A 19,189-nucleotide genomic window follows, 5' to 3' on the forward strand; every position below is an offset into this window, starting at 1 on the left:
GTCATTTTCTTCGCAATTTTCTGCCGGTCCGCGCTTAGACTCTGGCCTGCTTATTGGATGAAATCTACTGAATGAAATATCCTGCTAGGTTCTGCTAATTAGAAAAACATTCGATCTTGCTTGACACGTGATTCCGCGCGAACGTACGCAATAAACAATAGTGTTTAACTCGCACAAAATCGTTATCAAATCTCACTTTTAAAGGGAGACTTTAACTTCTACACAGAGCTACGCTGTTTGATAACTGGTCATAACTTTAAAATGGTTGGGTATTCAATCGACTAACGATTCAAACGATTCAAACCTTTTGTTCAAACCACATGTGCTATGTGTGCAAGATTAACTTTGACATTCAATCCCGAACCGCCAACTAATTGCTTAGATTACAATCCCTCTTTAACCCCGATACAATCTATTCCCACGGCTAAATTTAAAAACGGTTGTCTACACAAGGATAAGAACAATGCTTACAGATCGAACAACTGATATTTTCTGCTTGAGTTACAATTGATTTTCATTGATTTTCAGTACAATCTTGTCGCAAAGGTTAGAATGTTATTTAAAGAACGTAAAACTTGTCTGTATTTTTTTTGATAACTGCTGGCTGCAGCTCAAATATATCCAAAATTGAAAAGCGTACAGCTAATTTAAAGAAAAAAAAATGCGTCACATGTACGTGAATTCCTCTTAATAGCTTCATTCATCCACTGAAAAGGCTGTTGTTGTCGTCTATAAAAGTTGTGTTATATTGTAGCGTGGAATTCACAGCAGGATATATGAACCTACATGTAGTGCCACTTGACTCAGGTCAATCTTCGGGTCAAAAAAATACAAAACAATGTATGTTTTGCGCTTTAGATTGACATTTCTGCTCTTCAATCCTAAGAAAACTCATTAAATATAATTTCCCTCTTTCGGTCATACATTGAGTTCTACCTTTATCTCAGAGCCGAGTGTAAACGAGGCTTTGCAAATCGAAAGTGTAAATGTTTCTCTCGATGAATCAGAACCGCCTGAGAAAAGAAAGGCAAAAAAGTACGACTCCAGACTGGCAGAGTTCTTTTATTCAAATGTGGGAAAAAAGTATGGAACAGCACAACGCAAGATTTGAACGATCGGCTGAAATGTTCCGTGACGCCCAGAGCCGGCAAATGGACTGAAACAAACGCCACCTTTGACATTTTTGAAGATTTGCCATCAAAATAATTGTCTTTATCTAATCGTTTATCTTCTGTTATTAAATTGTTGTTATTCGTGCCACAAAGGTCACCCCTTTCAAAACACATGTTGTGCAAAAGTCACGTAGCAATCATAGTCTTTTTTTAGGATGCTCGTTTTTTGTTCAACCTTTTTCAACGCAATTCTCCAACGAACTTTGACTTGTTCCACTACAGATCGTAGCGCACCGAACTTTAGGTTTTAAACTTTCTCTGCTTCTGAGTCAGGCGTCCTCTGTCCGGTTAGGGTTTCACTAGCCAGTTCGTTAGCGGATAGGCACTGTTGCCAGCTAAAAGAGGCCTTATTTCCATTTTTATTGCCTGTTGGACCACTAAAAATTTGCTCGTTTGCTGCAAGTTCAGAAAAAAAAAACATCATCTCTTTTTAGCGTGCTTGTATTTTTACATAACAAGCCCTTTACAATAAATACTCCTAACCTACTGTTTAATAAACCAGCGCGTTAGTTGCGACCTTTGTAAAGAAACATTAGTTCTTTGATATGAAATTCCGGCGGCCTCAGATCGATCAATAAGGAAATGTTGACATGGCGGGAAAATTCCGCGGCCTCACAAAGCAAATGTTGACATGGCGGGAAAAATATTGACATGGCGGGAAAATTCCCCCCTGTACAATTATCTCGTGTCGTCATGACAACGTCATACGACACGAGACAAAAACGCATAATAAAGCAACATTTAGCCCTATTCAGTACTGTCATCTGGTAGAGGGGGGCTTATATCCGGGGGGGCTTATAATCGGATGTATTTTTTTGTTTCCAGGATGATAGGCCTATAACCGGGGGGCTTATAAGCGGGGGGGGGGGGAGCTTATAACCAGAATTTTACGGTATGTTATAATTAGCATCTATAATAATTAATCTGTTTCAACCTAAGAAAACATGATTGATCTTCAAGTAAATCGGGTTTATCATTTAGGCAAAATTGATTAATTTCCTAAAAAACATAAAACAATACAGGCCGACCTCTATTTAGCGGCCACCTACCATTAAGCGGCCACTTTCCAAAGTCCCAATTTATTTGTCACTGAGCTGCTGTATTTGATTCCTCTATTCAACGGCCACCTCTATTAAGCGGCCGCGGCCACCTTTTTTGCTGTCGCAAGTGTTTTTATATTTAGAAGGTTTTTTACCTCCATGAAGCGGCCAGCAAATTATCTTTCCAAGCGAAATGGTGACAGATGATAGATATTGTCCGTGAAATATCTTGAGCTAATATTTTTTTTTACATACTAGCTGTTGATGCAAAGGCTTAAGAAACTTGTCAACGATGTTTTGCATATTTTTCTGTATATTTTCAACCCGAAGAAATACTGTACATTTCAACTACGTGTCCTCTGTGCTACGAGCTAGAACTATGCATGGGCTGGAAACACACTTAATGTTTTGTTACAATGAATTTTGGATTTATCTTCATATATGCTCACTTTTTAAAAGCATTTTGCTATATAGAGTTAATAAAATTATGTTTACTGCCATTTCTATCTAATTTATATTGTACCTCTATTAAGCGGCCACTTTTCAAAGTCCCGAGGGCAGCCGTCTAATAGAGGTCGGACTGTATTTTGGTAGGAGGCTCTGCTAACCAGTAGGTACGTGTAGGTTTCCACAAGTTGCTCGAGATTTCCCAAAACGTTGCCCGTAATTTCTCAAAAAGATGCTCAAAAGTTGCTCCAAAAATCCATAAAAGTTGCTCGAAAGTTGCTCCAAAAAATCCAAAACGCTGCTTCTAATCACGAGAATTTCTATAAATATATGCTAAATTCCCTTTGAGAGTAAGATTTCTAAGCAGTTTTATGCAATTTTAAAGCAAAAGAAGTATCTAAATAAGGGGGAAATTTGCAAAATAACAAGGATTTCTTTAACTGAGAAAAATCGTGAAGATATCAATGACGTCATGTTTGCTGACGAGTTTTGTAATGTTTTAATGCACAATGAGTCGAAAGTTGAAATGTCTTCAGATGTTCCTCGAAAGTATTCGGCAAACTCCGTAAATCTTCGGAAACGTTCGTATTGCCTTTGAACTCGGATAACCTTTGGAGACCTTCGGTCTGGAAATTGCTCAAAATGGAACAAGTTGCTCGAGAAGAAAAAAGTTGCTCGAAGGGGAAAAAGTTGCTCGAATCATGAAAAGTTGCCGAGCAACTTGTGGAAAGCCCTAGGTAGGTGGTTTCGAGGGTAGCCCTTCCTGATCTAAAAAACGTCTTACAACATTAAAAAAAGCTAAAGCTACAACCAATTGCAAATTACCAAAATTGCTTATCTTTAAAAAAGCAAACGCCCTCCTTAAAAATATTAAATGGATAAAGTGACATTCTGACACCCTCCCCTTTTTAATGTTGTTGTTGTAAGGTTTGAACTCGATCCCGGAATTCAGACAACATTAATACGTGAGGGAATGGGCACAAGCTATCATTGTTATCATCGTCTCCTTTCACTCGGAGTGTCTCAAATCGTTTTGCAAATGGTCACAGCGTTCAAGCCAGTGGCAGGCCCAAGATATACATTTTCCATTTATTGCATACAGAGTTGGTTCTTTAGTTAAAGCAACTTTTTATTGAAGCTAAGTGATAATGACTGGACAATCTATCAAATCATAAATAAAATAATTACAATGATAGCAAAAGTATTTTTTTGTACACTGTTAACCGGTTATGATTTACAGCTAATTCGAGAAACGTTGTCGGAAAATTAAAAATCACAAAAGTGCACACGACAAGACCGAAAAGTAGAATGGATAGGAGTAGAGAGTTACTGCACGTGCTGAATACTAATAAACCTTAAGTTGCACAACATCATAATTGCAAACAAAATGCTGACGTTACTTATTATGGTCTATATGATCAAAACAAAATCCAAAATTACACTCTTTATTCAATAAGCTTTCAGAAAATATATACTTTACTGGGTTACCATTGATGGTTTGCACACAATTTGACTTGGAACGAAAACGCCAATTTTCCTTCCGTGATACCTTAAAGTAAAGGCCTCCTGAGAGAAAAAACAAAATCTTCACGTGCAAAAATACAAACATGTACCTTTCCTCTCGGCCAATATGCAAAAATTCAAGTGAATACTCAGACCAACTTTCGGTCTTGTCGCGTGCACTTTTTTCGACAACGTTTCTCGAATTAACTGTATATAAAGCTAATTCGACAAAGGTTGTCGGAAAAAAGCACATGGGCAGAAGCAGAGAGCTACTGCACGTGCTGAATACTAATAAGATGGCGACATGACAAACGCGAATTTTCACGTTTTCAGACATGTCGAAACAAGGTACTTTTAGCCACGCTGAATTTTAGAAAAAATTTCAAAACTCAAAGACATGCGACAGAAAAAGAAAGCTACAGCAAAAGGCCTCCTGAGATGAAAAACAAAATCTTTACGAGCAAAAATACAAACGTGTACATTTCCTCTAGGCCAATATGCATAATTCAAGTGATTACCCAGACCACCTTTCGGTGTTTTCACGTGCCCTTTTGTGCTTTTTTTCCGACCTTTCTCGAATAAGCTGTAATTAAGAAAACGCGTGCGAGCGTTTACTTGGCAAAGCAAAGTACGGTCAAAGCTCGCGGGCAAAATTACTTAATTTCACCATAACTGAACTTTCATGTTGGACTTAAAACTCTAAGTAGTTGAGAATTTTTTTGTAAAAATATGTGGCAGCAATTCTGACGATATTGTGAACGCCTCGCACGTTTGACCGCTGTGATCACAAAATTTACGCTTAGCCATCCAATCACAGCACGCGTTAAACATCTTTTTATCCAATCAGAGTGCGTGTTATATATCTAAGGTTTTTATAATACAATTATCACTATTGACAAGCATTCGCACTTTTCTCTGGTTAATTTTTATAGTGCAAGTTTTTCATCTATGTAATGAGAACACCTTTGTTTTAAACAAGGATATATGGGGTGCTGCGGTGGGCTAAAGTCCACAGCTGTAAATCACGTGACCTACCCGTCTCCAAATTATGGGGCTTCATTTTAAAGAATACCGAAACTTTGTTATCAAAGCATTGCAACCCACTGCAGTGCTTGAATCTCGTTACAAAACGGTAAAAGACTGGATCACTTAAGAGCTGCTTTGTATGAAAAAAAAGTTATAAGTTGGAGAGTTTCAACATGCAGTAACCTTATATGCCCTTAACACTTTCAGACACAAATTCGTTTTACATACAAACCCGACCACAACGATTCTTCTGATAAAAAGCTCTTTTCCCTTCTACCTGAATAAAAGAGTACCAAAAACTTCTCGTGCATAAAGACAAGCCATGTTTTTTTTGGCGGTATTATTTAAGCTGTAGCCCATAGGTCCAGTAGGCGTAGGTTACGTGAACTTCAGGGACCCAGGAACGTTAAAAAGTGTTAAAATCATGTTTAAAAAGATCTCCGTTTTTGGCCAAAGTAAACGAAAGGCTTGGGAACGGCCACCCCCCCCCCCTCCTCCTCCCAAATGTGAATTATGGAGAGATAAAATACTACAGTAAGATCTGTAGCAACGGAATCAAGAAGGCAAGAAACACTGAGCTTTGAGCTTGAATTGATTGACTTCCCCTTGCCTTTTTGTCGGCGTCGGCTTTGTTGCCTTGCGTGGGCGTGGGCGTGGTCGGTGTAGTAGGGGGTGAGGGGGTGGTACACGGTAGGCGGGTCGGTTTTTCTCTGTACCGGCAAAGAAGATTTGGTATTCGGGATTTTTCACCAAACTGATCCATGTGATAACATTTCAGCTCATTTTTCTTAAATGGCTTTCCACATTTGTCCCTCTGTAAAAAGAAGAGACAAGACATTACTTACCGCAATGATTCGATTTAGCGCCCGGGGCGCTCCACTTATTTACTTACGGTGGCTCAAGAATGGGTGCTCCTTGGAGAGTGGGGGCGCTTATTAGGGACAGAGCGCTTGGCATTAGGGGTTCGCATAAGGGGCACTTATTCTAAAAAACCCGACACTAAAGGGGACGCTTATTGGAGACACGAAATCGAATCGCAACGGTAATAAGATTCTGAGGAGTACCCCGTGGAAGGGGAGGGGGTGTGCCGATATGAAAAGGACGGGGATGTTTGTCAAACAAATCTAGTGGCAGGGTGTTGGATTTGAACCTGGAACCTCCAGAGTACAAGCCACTCGTTTGAGCGCCGTGGAAACAATTCTTGGTTTTCACGTGACGTCATCAAAATTCTAAAACCCAGAATCGCAAGACCCCTGAGTTTTTATCGTTCACTGGCTATTAGATGTCCTTAATATATATCTTGTTGGAGGTTTTTAGCTCGATAGCATTCGCGCGCCGTCTTTAAGATAGAGCATTTTGAATTTCGGAGTTTCACGCCACACGAGATCAAATATGGCCGCCAGAAGGCTGTCACGTTTTCTTTAACAAATGCCTCATCCTGCGATTTTTAACAATCTGGACAGTTGAGGTTTTGCGGGAAGTGTTTATATGAATGTTTACTTGTTCATGAGGGTGATCTGACCGATTTTTGTAGCAGAATTTAATGCCAGATGTTTTCATTGATTTCCGGCGGCCATGATGGAGCCCAACAGTTGGGCTCCAACATGGAGTTTCCATACTGTGCTCTCTAAATTTGCGTGAAACATTTTGACGGATATCTCGAGTACGGAATATCGTACAGACCTGATACTTGGACAAGTAGTTTATATAGTAGTTTTCTACAACCTGTAATAATCTTGCGTTTTTGACTCAATAGTTTTGGATTTATTTTTTCGCGGCGTGACAGTGGCGTGACAGTGAAAACCACCTATTGTGAGATCCATGTACTTACCACGAAGCCGTCCTTTGTATCCCAATCAGAAAGGCAAGCAATGCTGTTACAATATCTGCTTGTTTCAGTGATATTGGGCTTGTCTTCAGCAGAACAGTTGGTGCTGGGTCCGTATTCTGTCGGGTTGATCTTCATGCGGCAGATAACGTTACGTGTCTGTACACCGCGCCCGCATGATTGGGAACAATCTGACCAAGGCGTTTGGTACCAGCTACGAGAAATAAAAGGTTTACGGTCATAAGAGTGATTACAATGCTGTCAGTGTGCTGCTTTAAAGGGACAATGTTACGGGGATTTCGCACATTTTTTGTCTTTACTGTCCTGAAATAAGTAGTAGGCAACTTAACCCATGAAAAACATTATCTTTGAACATTTAACTGAAGATATAACCTTTATTTGGGGATAGAAATCAAACTTTGGCTATAATATCGATTTTTTTCTAGGCGCGCGGAAACAACTCGAAAACGTTGGCTAACGTTTTCAAATTACAATTCATTTCCATCCGAGCCCTCCGAAGCCAAACGCGCTTTTAAACAGTTTCGGTCTTCTAAAATAGCAATTGTTAATTGTTTCCTACGACACAAATATAAATTTTGGCTGTTCAAAAATCTGTTAAAATCCGTGACATAGTTCCTTTTACAACTATCGTAAAATGATATAAAATTCCGAAAACGAGCCCCAGGCTTACATTTGCTCGACATCCCTTTCACATTGAAAGAAGAGAATTCAACTCTAATAATGTAATACTGGAGAGTAACTCAAGGTTTCATTTTGCGCGTTAGGTATGGGTCGCACTTGGAAAAGTTTTGCCAGAATTTGTTTACTTTGCGGTGAAAATCTGTCATCAGGGCGCTTTGCGTAGTGCGACCCTAGGTTTTCCAGTTGGCAAAAACTTTGCAAATCGGCAAAAACATCAAAGAGGCCGTAGTGCTTGGGTGGGGCAGGCAGATTTTCGAAAACTCGAGCTAAACAATAGGAATCACAGCGGTAACTGTCAACGCTTGTCAGTGAAACATAAAACACGTTCGATATGAACAAGCACGGCAATATTCAGTCCGCGCTCTTTATGAAGGGACTTGCTTGTTATTATAATTATTCGCAATTTCAAGGGTTTTTTCGGCAATAGCGTCGAATACCCACAATATATATTTTTTTGTATTCCAGCCGAGCACTTCACGGGCGAGTTCTCTACAAGGAAACACTGCAAGCGAGCGCTATGCAGTCTTGGCAGGCAGTTAAAACCGTCATTTCATTCGTTTGCCCATTCCCCATACATCAAACGTGCAAAAAAAACAACAAACAAACTGGTGCTGGTTCCGTTAAGCTGAATAATAAGAAGGAGAATCACCGTATTTATGATCACCGCTTCACCGTTCCTTTCGCTTCACCTGATTGCGATATGTCTTCTAAAATCATCAGGTTAGACATGTGGTTTTTTTTTCTAACTTCTATGACAGTTGAATCTCACAAGTGCGACCCTGCTTAGTTTGACAAAAGTTTTCCTTTCCGGTTTTGGTTTCAAAATTTTGCGGTTTTTTAGCAGGCAAAGATGAAAACTTTTCCTAAGTGCGACCCATACCTTAGTCCTAGAAAGGAAACCGAGGACCACACGAGGTAATCCTCGGTGGGATTCAAACCGTGACCTCTGGATGATCACCGTTGCTAGGTAACGGTAGCAAGTCGTGGATAGTTAAAGGAACTCTGTCACGGATTTTACCTAAATTTTAGGCATGGCAAATGGCCATCAAATTCGGTGAAATTTTAAAACAACAGCTTAATACAGCGAACGCACATTTTAATAACACAATGAATAGAAAAGTAGGAACGGATGGCTAAAAGTGAAGAAAATTGAAACGGATTGCGATATGTGTTTTTGAAATACTGTTGGGCTGAACAGTTTTCAAAGTTAATCTCGTTTGCTTGTAATTTTAAATTATAACGCCCGGGAGATACATTTGGTTGTAATGAAGCAATGGTTTTGTCATTAAGATCCATAGAAGTAATTTCTTTGCAAACATTACGTTTCATAGCGAGTATTTGACAAAACTAATAAAATAAACTTTACTCAGCCGTGACACATTACAGTCCCATTAAGACGGTAATTCCTGGAAAGGTACAATTAAGGGTACAATTGCAGATGCAAATGTTGCCTTACCCAGTTCTGGTACTAGAAGATGAAAAATTAAAGAAAGTAACTTAAATGTATTTTTGACATGGTTGCCACAGACATCAGTTTTTAAAATTCCCTGGCTTTTCCCTGATAAAAATGGAATCAAACATACTTGGACGGACAGGGCGTTACTTGACAAGGCTCACTAGTGCTTTCTTTCTTTCCACAGGCTCTGTCACTGGCGGGAGTTTTGTCATCCGACCTAATACATCTAGCTGTGCGCGTTTTGACTCCTATAAGTGGCAAATAAAAACACAGTTAGTAATTGAAGTTTGTACTTAGCCACAAGGAATGTAGGGGAAACAGGTTGGAGAAACGATGGCTCTGGGATTGAGAACGCGTACTAAAGGGGTGGGGGGGGGGGTGGTGGCTTGTCGACTCTCTCTATTTCTGCCAGTTAATAGGTGGTTGGTTAAACTACAGGCAAAATAAGTCAGTTTCGAGTGATGACAAAGAACAAAGAATTGACCCTTTGCATAACCCTGGAAAGATGGCATTTGAAAGTAATCAGAAAAATGACTTAAAATATCGTGACATTGCAGATTCTGTGGCAGTCCGAAAGTTGAAGGATTTGTTGGATGGTGAACTTTGACTTCAGTGACCTTTTTCTCCATACAAATCATCTTTTTAAAACTTTCAAACCGCCATAAAATTTACACTGAGACATCAATGCTCTCAAAAATAGCAGTAATAGCAATTTCGTTACACTCTATTCATTTCTGGCATCCATGCATTTGATTGACAAGGTCACGTGACAGGGGTAAACCCTAAACCCTTTATCTAGTATTGGGAATGCAGTAACTTTTTAAAACCTTGATAGGGCAAATTAACCACATGTTGTTTAAATCTGTTTTATATGTTTTGCAGTTCGTACCCTGGCCACAGGTTGTTGAGCAGGCAGACCATGGAGTAACATCCCACTCAAATTTTCTCTCAGGCGGAGTTTCCGAAGGTTTAACGGGTCTTTTAAAGCTATAATCCAATCCTGGATTTCCTCCTTTGACAGCGACGTACTACAAATTAAGAAAAACAACGAACAAAATAACAATTAACCGTGATTACCACATTTCATTTTTGCACTGTTTGTGCTAATATTAGCCTCTGCCAAATTGAAAGCTATCGACTTTTGTGACGTCAAGTTATACGCAAGGGACCGGTTGTTCAAAGCATGATTAACTTATCCAGGTTTAGTTTGAATTTTGATTTTAATTTTGTAACTTTTCAGCAAGGTTTTTCCTTTAGTATTTTTTTGACTATCAGGTTTTGACTTCGACACTGAAACCTTTAAGTCAAAACAGTAGCAGCGAAAAACACTCTTTTACAACACAAAATAAAACATCAATAAACTTTCAATCGTGGATGGCGTTATACAGTGTAATGGGCGTTGAAACAACTGGCCCAGAACGTTACTTCATAAAGGCACTAATAACCTGAAAAAAAATAGGAAAACCTCTGACGAGGTTGCTGTAGGAAAAACCTGCACTTGAACAAATAGGTGGGGAAGGGGGGGGGGGGGTCCAATACTTGTAGCACCTTGTCTGCACGCAATACTTCCTCTTAATATCATAACATTATGTTCACGATTCATTCTTATTCTACACTGGGAATCGGTTTATTCATTACGGAAAGAAAGTTATCATTCAATTCAAACCAAGAAAAAAATGATGGGTCACCATACTCGTTTGCGGGAAAATGACGATTTACTTCACAGGTGCATTAAAAAAACTGCCAATTTTTAATGTGTGCGCGCTTACCACGCGTGAAATTATGCACAGTAAGGATGCGCAATGGAATACTAAGAAATGACCTTAAAAACGAAAAGACTGATTAACTTACCATTACTTTGAGGAACGTATTTGTGGGACCCGTGATCTGCAACAAGTCTTTGAATTTGTTTTTCTTGCGAGTATACGTGATCGAGGTGTTAGCAGCAAGCACTAGTTGCTTTTCCGAGCTTGTTTTCCCACCAACTAAATATGTTCCGTTGTCTGCTTGAACCCCTAAAAAAGTCAAAACTGATTCATTAATGTAGTCCTAACTTTTTAATCGTCGATGAGGTGTAATCCTATTTTGTGACCATTAAAATGAAAGCAGTTGAGCAGTACTTTTATGCTGTACAAGGTGGTTAAAATTTTCAGTCTGTGGATAAAACCCTAGTGTGTGACCATTCAAATGAAAGCTATTGAGCAGTACTTCTATGTGGTACTATTCAGTTTGCTGTACAAGGTGGTTCTTACTTTTAATTCTGTCAATAAAACCCTAGTGGTTGACCATTCAAATGAAAGCTATTAAGCAGTACTTTCATATGCTGAATAAGGTGTTCTTATTTTCGGCCTGTGGATGAAACCCTAGTGTGTGACCATTCAAATGAAAGCTACTGAGCAGTTCTTTGATGAAGTACTGTTAACTACGATATAAAAAGTGTTTCCAACTTGTAATCTTGAATGTAACTATTCAAATAAAAGCTTCTGAGCAGTACATCATGTGGAACTGTTTACTATACTATAAAATGCGGCTCTAATTTTTAATTTGAATGTGACCATTAAAATGAAAGATACCGAGCAGTATTCTCATGTGGTCTATTTATTATGCTATAAAATGTGGTTCTAACTTTTAGGTCTGTAGATGAAAACCAAGTGTGTGGCCGTTAATAAAACTAAGCAGTACTTTCATGTGTTACTGTTTGCTTTACAGAATGGTAGATAAACCCTTATTTGCGTCTCGCAGTGGCCAACACACTGGGCGTGTAATTCCCGCCAGAACCACCGCTTACAAACATCTTAACAGACAGAATATACCCTGCGCTTCACCCAACTTAGTTCCCAGGGTCTCTCTCGCTTCAGGCAGATTTAAAGAAGAGAGACCCTGGTAACGAAGTTGCCTCTCACCAAGGTAATTATTGGTTGCTTTCCTCATCAGAAAAACAACATTAAAGGCACCCACAGGAAGTCTGACAATAAGGTCTGCTTTTTCAGGACCTGAAAAATAAAATAAAATCTTAGATTAAAATTTCATGAACTGTTAATTGTTATTATTCTTGTAAATGTAAAATGAACACTTTTTCCCCGACTTGGTGAGATGTGATCTGCTAAACACTCGTTAACAGGGATTAACCATATTTTTAGTGAAAAAATATTTAAGTTTTTACGCTGCTGTAAACTGTGATTTTCTGGGCGTCATCGTAATTTTGTTGAAGATAATAGACTAGAAAAATCGTGAAATAATGTTATTTTTTTATTCTTTTTCCGACGCAAAAACGCGAGGAAAACAGTAAGTTCCTCGCTCCATACCTCCCTTCCTCCCCCCCCCCAATCCCTTGCAACGCCAGCGCGCTTCCGCTGTCGCGCTGGATTCCATTTCTTTGGCGATTCTTTTCGCGAGTTCAAAGCATTCTCGTCCCCATAACCCTATTCGCTTCTCTTAGCCTGTGTGACCTTGGCACGAGTAACGAAGGACTGTGGAGAAACAGGATTTCCAGTCCTAGATTCTAAGGCTTTCGGTTTTCATTTATGCAGCAGTGATGTTTTTTTTATACTGTGTGAGAGAGTCATGGCGTTATTGACTTCCGTTCAATATTTCTTTGTTCAAACAGCCAATAAACAAATTTCGGATTTATTTCAAAAATCCTATGTCCCCAGATCAGAGCCCTTCGTTTCCTCTGCCAAGGCCCTGCCGGTTAAGAGAATGGCTATGAGGACGCGAGTGCGATCAGAGAAATATACGCGAAAATGACTGCTTGGCGAGTCTCTGTGCACGAAGCTATTTATTCGATTTAACGCCGCGGCGTTTAATCAAATAAATTTTTCGTGATTCATGTGCGGCGTTTATTTGAGGGCGGCGTTTATTTAAAAGTCAATTTATTTCTTGCTAACAATAGTAAGGTAACTTAACATTTGAACATTTTTTAGGTTTGCTAAATCTTGATTATTTCTGAATTTGCTTTTTGACTCTATCACTGGAATTGATGCGGCGTTTATTAACATTTCTACCCTAATGGATTCGAGGGCGGCGCAAAATTTTACGCGTAATTAGTGCACGCACATAAACAAAATGGCGGCTTTTTTCTATGCGGCTTATATTCCGGCCGCGAGAAAAATAAATCGTCTCTTTCTCGTAAACGAGAATGGCGACCTATCAATTTTTCTCATATTTTTGGTGTAGCGATCAAGTTCTTTCTGTAAAACGAAAACAGATTAATTACTAGATTTGAAAAATAAATGATCACTGGAAATGTGTACTTTGCCAGTTCTCGCAAGGGAATTATTAAGGAATTATGTGGCATATACAAGGTCTTCATGCTCCTAAACGAATATGGGGACCCCACGTTTTATTTCAAAATTTAAGTCCCTTGAAGTAATCAATAAGTAAGCAATGTTTGGTTGAAAATATACCTTATTACATGGAATTTTCGCGGAACGCTAATTTCGCGATTCTAAAATAATCGCGAAATTAAAGTGACGCAAACAATAAGTGTCGCAAACATAACATGACGCGAAAATTAAGTGACTCACATATGTTAATAATCAAGAAATAATAAGTTAGTACCATCAAAGGAAGGAATTTCCAATATAAATGGATGTTGTCGTCAGACTCAAGAACAATTATTCTTCTTGAGTCAATTGATGAGCAATTATTACTCATGCACGTACAAGCATGACCTACTGTACCTGTAGACATTGCGAGAACTGCTCTGTTGTTGCTATTGCCAAGATTTAGTCCGGCTGTTGCGTTTTTGACGTTATTGTTCCTTCACTGAAGTCGTTTTATTTAATTATTTAATAATATTGCCAAGGAAATGTAAATTGTGTCTTACTTAAAAACGCCAAATTAAAGTGATTCAAAACACAACATTTTTGCAAAATCGCGAAATTGAAGTGTCGCGAAATATGCGCACCTCAAAATCGCGAAATTAACGTGTCGCCAAAATTTCATGTAATAAGGTATGTTCCGTTCTATTTTGCTCTCACGGCACCTTTCTCTGTATGAGCGGTAGTGTAGTTTCCTCTTACGATGAAGCATGTGTCTCCATCTCCACCGCACTTTCCACACCGATCATCCATTGAATCAGAATCCAGCACGTGATCACAGCCTACACGCTAAAAAATAACAAAAATCAAAATATGGCACTGAAATTGTCAGCAGAGGACGTACATTTTAAAAATGACTAATAGTGAAATCTGAAACAACAGTTTTTTTGCTCCATGTTTATTAGGTTAAAAAGATAGTTGAAAATCGAAAAAAAAATCATGACGTCAGTCAGTCAGTCAGTCAGCCAGTCAGCCAGCCAGCCAGTCAGTCAGTCAGTCAGTCAGTCAGTCAGTCAGTCAGTCAGTCAGTCAGTTAGCCAGCCAGCCAGCCAGTCAGTCAGTCAGTCAGTCAGTCGGTCAGTCAGTCAGCCAGCCAGCCAGCCAGCCAGCCAGCCAGCCAGCCAGCCAGCCAGCCAGCCAGCCAGTCAGTCAGTCAGTCAGTCAAGACTTCATTATGAATCATTTCATATACATTACATCATTTTACTCCTCTCACGGGAAAATATGAACTCACAATTGACCTCGCTCCCAATGTGTGTCTTCAATAGCTCAGTTGGTAGAGCATCGCACCGGTATCGCAGAGGTCACGGGTTCGAATCCCGTTGAAGCCCTGAATTTTTTTCAGGCTTCTTTATTCCTATTGCTTAAATTGGAAATTCACTGCGACGATCATTTATCACTCTCACGACTTCATTAGTGAGTAAGTTAGCGAGAGGTTCGAGATATGGAGATTCGACTGTAACTGTTTCAAGAAAGTTTGTCCTGCACTGAATCGTTAAAAAATCGTCGTCCTGCACTGAACCGTAAAAGCGTACGCAGCAATGCCGAAATGTATTATGGGTAGTTGCTTCATCGAAGTTTACGGTTTTTTCAGCGTGTTAAAAGAAGATAGCATTAATGCGTGTATTCACGGTTTGAACACAATATCTAAAGCAGCAAAAAAAACCCAATGGGGATACATACACCTTATTCGATGGTTTAAAATAGAATACGAGCGGATATTTGCGAGTTGCAAAGCAATGAATACGAGCAATATATATTTTTTTCACTTAGTTTGGGTCAGTATTCCGTAAGTTTATCCGTGCCCTGCTCTACAGTGCTGCGCTCACTCGTGAGATATCCGTCGATTTGAACACTCGAAGATAAATCTCATATCTCTGGGCAACCATGTATTATCCTCTATATACTTACTCGACAACTGCCTTGGACACACACATCCAAGTCACTTAGATCTAATGTGCACCTTGTTCCGTCTTCGACGTCACCATGATGAATGGCGGTTGAACCAGATCTACACCATAAGGAACAGGGATCTAAGATGGAAAACACAACAACCACAAGCTTAGTTAGAAAATTATTGCGGTTTTCAGTGAAATGCGAACTCTGAAATTCAATCATCAACCAAGTTGACCAACGGTTTGCGCTTTTTGCTGCCGTCAATCATCTTAGCGGACCTCTCGGGAAACAGAAGTTCACTTCAACCGGGTCAAAAGGTCACATCTGTCAGTTGTGATTGGAAGATTTCGATCCATTTTGTTTGTTTCTGTTTTTCACGGTTCGTTAACTGTCGGCATAATTATGATTGACGGCAGCGAAAAACGCAATCGTTAGTTGGATTTTGAATTCCATTTCACTGAAAAAGGGTAATATGTGACAAAATATTTACAAAACCTCAAACGTTTGTGACTATGTCATTGGCATCGTCTTGGTGTTCTATAAACATTTTATCTTTCTTTTACCACTATTCTTTTTAAAATTCTTCATTATTTTTTTTTCCAATATAACAAAAAGAAAATTACACGGCGGCTTGCAAACATATTTTTTTTTCACTCATCCGCTAAGCTCGCAAAATTCGTAAAATATTGTTTAAACCTCTCGTAAATAATATTTATATCTTTGTGCCGCCGTGTAACATCCTCTGGAGAGAATTTCCTAAATCCTTTATATTAAGGAGCAGTGGTTCAAGCACTAGCCGGGGTCATTGTGTTATGTTCTTGGGCACACGTTACTCTGGCGCGAAGCGAGTAATACGCGCGCTATCGACGCGAGCGGTGAGCGAGATGTAAAAAGTTGTACTAAATCGCCTGTCCTGCAGGCTAGGGATAATCTCAATCAAATAAGGCGAAGGTTTTCATGACTTTCAAGGAAACCTCTGCCGACCGTGTCGAGCAGCGGAGAACATTCGTTCACTTCGCCACTTTTACAGCTCAGTAAAGGTTGGTTCTTATATGATCGCCCTGATCATTTCTATCGCATAGATCGTTTGCAACTACTGAGACGATCATAGGCGATGGAAGTTATTGCAGGTTTAAGACAAAGAAGGGAAAGATAATTTAGAAGGATAGAACACGAGCGATTTAAGCGATTGTGATCGTCCCAATCGCTGAAGATGTTGCAATCGTCTGTGTAATGCTCTCATATAATCGCCCCGATCGCAAGAAAACTTTTTGAAGTGACAAAGGCGATAGAAAAATCAATTATATGAGAACCAGTCTTAAACATTCATCACAACTTAACGTTAATTAGAATCGGTGTTACGTCATACTTTTCTTTTGATAAAAAGGAGGCGTTCCTTGCTTCTGCAAGCATTGTTCTACTCTAAACGTATTGGATCCTTCCGGGCAGGGCTGTAAAATGAAAAAAAAAATTCTCATTTTCTCAATGTAGCTTCAAAAAGTTTGCATATTCTACACACTTTTTCACTAGTGCACTGATTTAATGGAGAGAAGTCTTGTTTTTGGAGATTGGACAAATTTCCACACGTTTTAATTAACAATTATTCTTTGAAATCGAGGTGAATAGTGGTAGAATATTCACCGAGCCGCGGAGCGGCGAGGTGAATATTCTGCCGCTATTCACCGAGATTTCAAAGAATAATTGTTTTAGTATATACACACGAAGTGATCTCAACAACAAGCGATCTCAAAGTTTTCGGAAGGAAACCATTTAAAGTCGATTTAATTGACCTCTCAATTCATGCGTGGAAAACGTACATATAAGCGGCACTAACCGACATGCGCGAAACAGTTTACAGAATCTTCAAACATGGCAATCTAGTTAATCTTCGATAAAATCCTCGTCACAATCTAGCAAAATGGTCCTTTAACACCACTCAAACCTGCAATCTGAATCAAAAACCTGCTTGCAAAACATTTTGACCGTTGAATCAAAGCTTTTGAAGTTCACTTGAATTGAAAATTGAAAGAGCAGTTGGCGAAGGATCCACCTGAAAGTTTGGATTATACTGAACGTCTGCAGAACTGTGGTGAAAACTGGATGTTTTCTTGCACAAAGACGTTTTCCTGAATATTTGTGGAGGATCTTGGTTGAATAACACTTGATGTTGCTGCCGATAAATCTACGGTATTCATTTCTGCCGATGCCGGGCGAAGAGCGACTTGACGGTAAGCAATTGTTTATCGTTTTAGTACTCGAGTTGTGTGGACATTGTGCTGCAAATTGCGAAATATGTAGTCTTCTCTTACTTTGAAAACCATCAGGCCAAATTTCTTAGCCTTTTTTTGTCTTTTCTGGTTCAGCATCTTCTTGTATTCTTAGTATTTGCGATTCAAAAACGCCGGCGAAACGCGAGTTTACGCCGGCCATTTTGTTTCAGTTTGGATCAAGCATTATTCACTCCGTAGGGAGTGAATAATGCTCATTAGCCCGAGATAGCGAACCAATCAGATTGCTTGAAACACCAAGATCACTGAGTGTGTATATACTAAAGACGTTTATTTTCTGTTTTGTTTCACTTGTCAAAAGACTTGATTTTTCAGAAATTGAATTCTTTTTTGCAGGGTTTTTGTTTTAGGAAAGTTTCCCCCCCCCCTCCCCCTCCAACTATTAATACCGGTCCGTCCCTTAACAAACATTCTCCTCTACATAAATTTAAATATTTAAAAATATTAACGTAAAAAGTATAATTGTTAGAGAATTTTCTTGAGTTAATAACCAACCTGAGAGTTACAAATTCTTCGCTGCTTGTTTGTCCCTACGCACGGGCTTCCTCCATTAGATGGGCTACCAGTTCGAAGTTAACAAATATTTGCACAGGAGTGTTAGAGGTCGTAATAAATTTTAATTTATTACGTTTCGTATTAAATAAGCTGTTTTATCTCAGGTAAAAACAGTTTATTTAATACGGAACGCTGAACTCCTCCCCCAGAAGTACTTGGGATACGTATTACACAAGAGAAAACGACAGAGGCAATTAAGCCACAACAAAACTTCAGTTTCTATTCGATAAACCACAGGTAGGTTTGTCGCCTGGACAGCCTGTGAATAATGTAATGTTTAATAAATGAGCACAGTGTTTTATCAAGTTTAAAACACGAGGCGCAGTAGATGTGTTCAGACGTCCCTTCTGGTGAGTAGGCGAACACAGAGGGATGTCTGAAACACGAACTGCGAACTTATGGAACGGCTTAAAAATCTTCTGATGTACATGAACTCATTTTTGCATTAATATTTAAATTTGGGGTTATTTTGGCATAGAAAATTGGACGTAAAGTTTAGCCGTGTCTTTAACAGATATAAAGACACTCATTAAACATTAATTTCTTTTGTATTTCTTTATGAATTATTAATGAGTGTTTTAACTATGACTAAAGTGTTTAAGACAACAAACTTTTAACTACCGAGAAAATCTGGCGTTTTCGCAGATAACGGGTCTGTTACTTTAGATATATTAGATTGTAAACTTACACAGGGTTTCTACAAACGCGCGTTCTGTACTGCACCCCTCCGCCGCAAGGCCTGGTACATGACGAGTAAACAGACGGCCACGCGCTCCAACCTCCATGGATTCTCGGTCTACCATTGTCCACACACTTTCCACCGATACACCACTGCAGGAAGAGGATGCGTTTAATTGTCAGTAGCAGTCCCAAACACGGCTGACTAGATACATCTCTCAGGAAATCTAAATTCCTGTCCGCCTTCAATCGAGGCCGTCCCAAACCCTCTTTCAC

At 39.3% G+C, this 19,189-nt stretch overlaps 1 protein-coding gene across 2 annotated transcripts in view; it reads right to left on the reverse strand.

Moving 5' to 3' along the window:
• Nucleotides 1-3,555: 3,555 nt before the first annotated feature.
• Nucleotides 3,556-19,189, reverse strand: part of LOC144663379 (A disintegrin and metalloproteinase with thrombospondin motifs 16-like) — a 37,494-nt gene continuing 21,860 nt past the window's right edge. For both annotated transcript variants that reach the window (XM_078524301.1, XM_078524302.1), the window contains exons 15-25: nucleotides 18,924-19,066; nucleotides 18,176-18,239; nucleotides 16,762-16,843; nucleotides 15,408-15,529; nucleotides 14,162-14,285; nucleotides 12,078-12,167; nucleotides 11,026-11,189; nucleotides 10,064-10,202; nucleotides 9,302-9,422; nucleotides 7,020-7,230; nucleotides 3,556-6,002 (exon numbers count right to left, since the gene is read on the reverse strand). In XM_078524301.1, coding sequence (XP_078380427.1) covers nucleotides 5,718-6,002; nucleotides 7,020-7,230; nucleotides 9,302-9,422; nucleotides 10,064-10,202; nucleotides 11,026-11,189; nucleotides 12,078-12,167; nucleotides 14,162-14,285; nucleotides 15,408-15,529; nucleotides 16,762-16,843; nucleotides 18,176-18,239; nucleotides 18,924-19,066 — 1,545 coding nt within the window. In that variant the 3' untranslated portion in view covers nucleotides 3,556-5,717. The remainder of the gene's footprint in view (nucleotides 6,003-7,019; nucleotides 7,231-9,301; nucleotides 9,423-10,063; nucleotides 10,203-11,025; nucleotides 11,190-12,077; nucleotides 12,168-14,161; nucleotides 14,286-15,407; nucleotides 15,530-16,761; nucleotides 16,844-18,175; nucleotides 18,240-18,923; nucleotides 19,067-19,189) is intronic.

This window comes from Oculina patagonica, chromosome 8, assembly GCF_052425735.1.
Source record: "Oculina patagonica isolate OP01 chromosome 8, crgOcupat, whole genome shotgun sequence".
In the NCBI taxonomy this organism is placed as follows: Eukaryota; Metazoa; Cnidaria; class Anthozoa; order Scleractinia; family Oculinidae; genus Oculina; species Oculina patagonica.